General features: G+C 52.3%; 1 protein-coding gene across 1 annotated transcript in view; it reads right to left on the bottom strand.

Moving 5' to 3' along the window:
- Positions 1–324: 324 nt before the first annotated feature.
- The window catches only part of LOC113806595 (ice-structuring glycoprotein), a 12,466-nt gene continuing 8,237 nt past the window's right edge, over positions 325–4,553 (bottom strand). The window contains exons 2-3 of the mRNA XM_070129298.1: positions 1,690–4,091; positions 325–1,285 (exon numbers count right to left, since the gene is read on the bottom strand). Of these exons, the coding sequence (XP_069985399.1) occupies positions 1,045–1,285; positions 1,690–4,091 (2,643 nt within the window). The 3' untranslated portion in view covers positions 325–1,044. The remainder of the gene's footprint in view (positions 1,286–1,689; positions 4,092–4,553) is intronic.

Here is a 4,553-nt window from a genome sequence, read left to right as displayed (position 1 = left end):
TGGTCAGATGGAACCTCACCTTCGTCGTGATAATATTAGGAGCTCATAGGTTTTCTTGCAATTCAGGAGTGGATTTTTATGTCTGTATTTGGCCTATTATCAACAAGACTACAGAGTTCGTTATTGTAGTCAGTTCATATCTTTTACTTTTATTTCATTCTTCGACATTTATAAAAGCTATGGGGCATATTTTATTTCATATGTAGATTAAACCAACCCTCAGTTCACTTTTGATTATTGTTGTTTTTTTCCAAATTTTATTAAATCTATCTCGAGTCAAAATTTCATCTGAACAGGTCATAGGATTAAATAAACACATATTATATCGTCTGTTTTATTTTATCTTAAATAGTTACAGGACAAGCATTCCATATAAATACACTATTCATTTTCTTTTCTTTATATATTATATTTTATTTATCTTCAGCTAAGAAAAAGGCGTCAGACTAAGGTTATTTCGGTCAATTCACACGATATGAAACAGTCGATAGAGAAGTAAGTTTACAGCTGATGAAAAAATGGTATTCCGGAATCGTAATATCAATATGATATATTTATAAGCTGGCCATATATTCTCGATTTAGGATTCGGCGACACCACAAAGGAATACAAATGATACAAAGGAAGAAGGAATAAAGCGTAAATGATAAGAGAAAGGAAGAAATAAAACGTAAAACAATAGGAAATGAAAGAAACGTGTGTAAATTGGTAATGTTCACGAAAAAAAAGGTATGAATGATTTAGAACAAATTGATATCAAAGTGGAATGAAAATGAATGAGGAAAATTAAGTGTAAGTAAAAATATAAGACAGAGAGGAAGAGAAGACTAGATAGCAAATAAAAGACTGACATAACACTTTTCGCTTTTCGTCGTTACAAATTGTACTAGAAAATTTGTAAAAGATACTAACGCTACATTCTCCAGAATTCGGTATTCTTAAAGCCTACATAAAATGGCATAGAACAAACTCTCTTAAATAATACCATCAGATATAACTTCTCAGATCCAGTGAAGGTCACACTTTATGCTGGAAGGTCACACTTTATGCTGGAACACCGTACGTTGTCGTGGGCGAGGTCTGTGAAGGAGCAGGATTTGCCCCTTGGGTAGTTGGCTGCGAAGGAGCGGGGGATGCTCCCTCACCCTTCACACCCTGGGCAGTCACGATCGGTCGGTGGAAGGGTGAAGGAACCGGCTGGGGGATGTGGGAGGACACGGGTTGGAATCCCTGGACGCCGGCGGTGTAGGAGAGGTCGAAGGGCACGCCGTTGGGGAGAATGAATCTGTAAAAAAGTTGTGTAATGTTTAGTAGGAATAAAAGTGGACTGTATCTCTTTAGATGATGAGACCGGAATTTGCAATTGCACGCGCACACACACACTCACAATCACACATAAGTACATTTATATAAAGATAGGTAAATGTAGATATGAATAAGTAGGCAGATAGGTTTGTATTGCTATAGATAGCTAGGTAGATAGACATGCATACATGTATATGTATATAGATAGATATATAGATAGCTAGACAGACAGACAGATAGAAAGTTTATATACATGTATGTGTGTGTGGGTGGGTGTAAACATACATGGATATATATACACATATATGTGTATGTATTCAGGATATTTGCTTGTATAGGGTACAAGCAACAGAAAAACTAGAGGGATATTCTCCGCCAACTTACGAGTAGTTGCCTGCCACGTTGAGCGGGGTGAGGGCGCCCCCAGATCCGGTCTCGTGCCTGACGGTGCCATCTCCGCCCACGACGCTGAAGGAGAAGTTGGTGGTGTTGGCCACGACGTCGTGCGAGCGGAGGTTGAGGAGAATGGGAATCGGCGCAGGTGCCCCTAACGTCGCAGCTGTGGTTCCGGCAGAGGCTCCAGCAGAGGCGGTAGATGGGGCTGCTGCAGAACCAGATGAAGCTGCAGCAGAGGCAGAGGCGGCTGCAGGTGAACCAGAGGCAGCGGGGGAAGAACCAGATGATGCGGCTGCTGAAGCGGAGGATGCAGGGGCAGCGGAAGATGCAGGGGCAGAGCCAGCAGACAGTGCGCTTGACTGGCCCGGCAGTCCAGTGGAATCAACGACAATGATTGGAACGGAGCCTGGAACGACAGGGGCCTGTGCAGTAAGGGCGGCTGGTGCAGCTGGTGCAGGAGCAGCGTGAGTGGTGGCAGGGGAAGCTCCGGCAGAGGTTGATGGAGCTGCAGAGGAACCAGAGGATGCTGGGGCGGAGCCAAAGGAAGCTGGGGCAGAGCCAGATGGAGCTGCAGCAAAGGCAGACGAGGCTGGGGCTGAGCCAGATGAAGCAGGGGCGGAGCCAATTGATGCAGGGGCGGAGCCAGATGAAGCAGGGGCGGAGCCAAATGATGCAGGGGCGGAGCCAAGTGATGCAGGGGCGGAGCCAGATGAAGCAGGGGCGGAGCCAAAGGATGCAGGGGCGGAGCCAGATGAAGCAGGGGCGGAGCCAAATGATGCAGGGGCGGAGCCAAATGATGCAGGGGCGGAGCCAGATGAAGCAGGGGCGGAGCCAAGTGAAGCAGGGGCGGAGCCAAATGATGCAGGGGCGGAGCCAGATGAAGCAGGGGCGGAGCCAAATGATGCAGGGGCGGAGCCAAATGAAGCAGGGGCGGAGCCAAATGATGCAGGGGCGGAGCCAGATGAAGCTGGGGCGGAGCCAAATGATGCAGGGGCGGAGCCAGATGGAGCTGGGGCGGAGCCTAATGATGCAGGGGCGGAGCCAGATGAAGCTGGGGCGGAGCCTAATGATGCAGGGGCGGAGCCAGATGAAGCTGGGGCGGAGCCAAATGATGCAGGGGCGGAGCCAGATGAAGCTGGGGCGGAGCCGGCAGACAGTGAGCCTAGACCTGCCATCATAGCAGGGTCAATAAGAATAATTGGAGCGGAACCTGGAACAATAGGGGCTTGCGCAGTAAGAGCAGCTGGTGCAGGGGCAGCAGGGGCAGGAGCAGCTGGTGCAGGAGCACTTGGGGCAGCATGTGCAGGAGCAGCTGGAGCAACATGTGCAGGAGCAGCTGGAGCAGCATGTGCAGGAGCAGCTGGAGCAGCATGTGCAGGAGCAGCTGGAGCAACATGTGCAGGAGCAGCATGTGCAGGAGCAGCTGGAGCAGCATGTGCAGGAGCAGCTGGAGCAGCATGTCCAGGAGCAGCTGGAGCAGCATGTACAGGAGCAGCTGGTGCTGAAGCAGGGGCAGCTGGGGCAGAGACCGCAGCCTGGCCGGAGGGCTGGAAGGCGCCGCCCGCGAAGTTGGTCGGCACAACGATGATGAAGGGCGACTGGCCGCCGAAGCCGCCGAGGTGGCCGAGGCCTCCGAGGCCGGCCAGGTCGGAGCCCTGGAGGAGCAACGGCTGGCTGCCCGGGCCGCCCGGCAGGGGCGCTGCCTGGGTCAGCCCGAGGGCAGCAGGTGCAGCAGGGGCAGCAGGGGCAGAATGTACAGCAGGCGCAGCAGGAACAGAGTGTACAGCAGGAGCAGCTGGGGCAGAATGTACCGCAGGCGCAGCAGGAACAGAGTGTACAGCAGGAGCAGCTGGGGCAGAATGTACCGCAGGCGCAGCAGGAACAGAGTGTACAGCAGGAGCAGCTGGGGCAGAATGTACCGCAGGCACAGCAGGAACAGAGTGTACAGCAGGCGCGGCAGGAACAGAGTGTACAGCAGGGGCAGCTGGAGCAGAATGAAGAGCAGGGGCAACAGGAACAGTGGGAGCGACAGGCGCAGCAGGGGCAGTAGGCGCAACAGGTACAGAAGGCGCAGCAGGGGCAGCAGGAGCGGCTGGTGCAACTGGAGCTACAGGCGCAGCAGGCGCAGCAGGCACAGCAGGGGCAGTAGGGGCGGCAGGCGCAGCAGGCACAGCAGGGGCAGTAGGAGCGGAGGCAAGGTGAGCCTGGGCGGCCTGCATGACCTGGGCGAGGGCATTAGGCAGCTGGATGACGGGCGCGGCGGGCTGGGGGCTGGGGGCGGTTCCGAGGGAGAGTTGGGCGGCGCCTCCGACAGGCTGGGGGAGGACGTAGCCGGTGGAGGGCGCCTGGGGCAGGGCGGAGGACAGCCCCAGGAGGAGAGGCAAGACAACCTGGAGGGAACAAAGACATCACTCAATCGGAATGAACGTTTTATGCCTTTTGGGTTGTGATGCTACGAGAAAAAAGAAAGAAAGAAAAAAAAAGGGATACTCTCTTTGTAATCCTTATAATAATCCAGCGAAATCATTCACAGAAAACAGGATCACAAATACCCACAGGAAACGGTATCACAAATATACAAAGAAAACGGTATCAAATATCCACAGAAAACGACATCCCAACAATCATCCATAGAAAACGGTATTACAAACATCCACAGAAAACGGTATCGCATCGACCATCCACAGAAAACGGGAATCACAACAAGACCGCGGAAGAAGCCAGAGGGACGCTATAACAGGTTCCAGCGATGACGTAACTGGAGCGGTGAAAGACGTTTGTCCAGTGATCTTTTCGGCGGATGATCACACCCACAACAGTGACTCCTCCCACATATCACGCCTACGCCTAGA

The sequence above is a fragment of the Penaeus vannamei genome, chromosome 13 (assembly GCF_042767895.1).
Source record: "Penaeus vannamei isolate JL-2024 chromosome 13, ASM4276789v1, whole genome shotgun sequence".
NCBI classification, from domain to species: domain Eukaryota; kingdom Metazoa; phylum Arthropoda; class Malacostraca; order Decapoda; family Penaeidae; genus Penaeus; species Penaeus vannamei.
The sequence above is the reverse complement of the archived record's forward strand: the minus strand, read 5'-3'. Positions and strand labels throughout refer to the sequence as shown.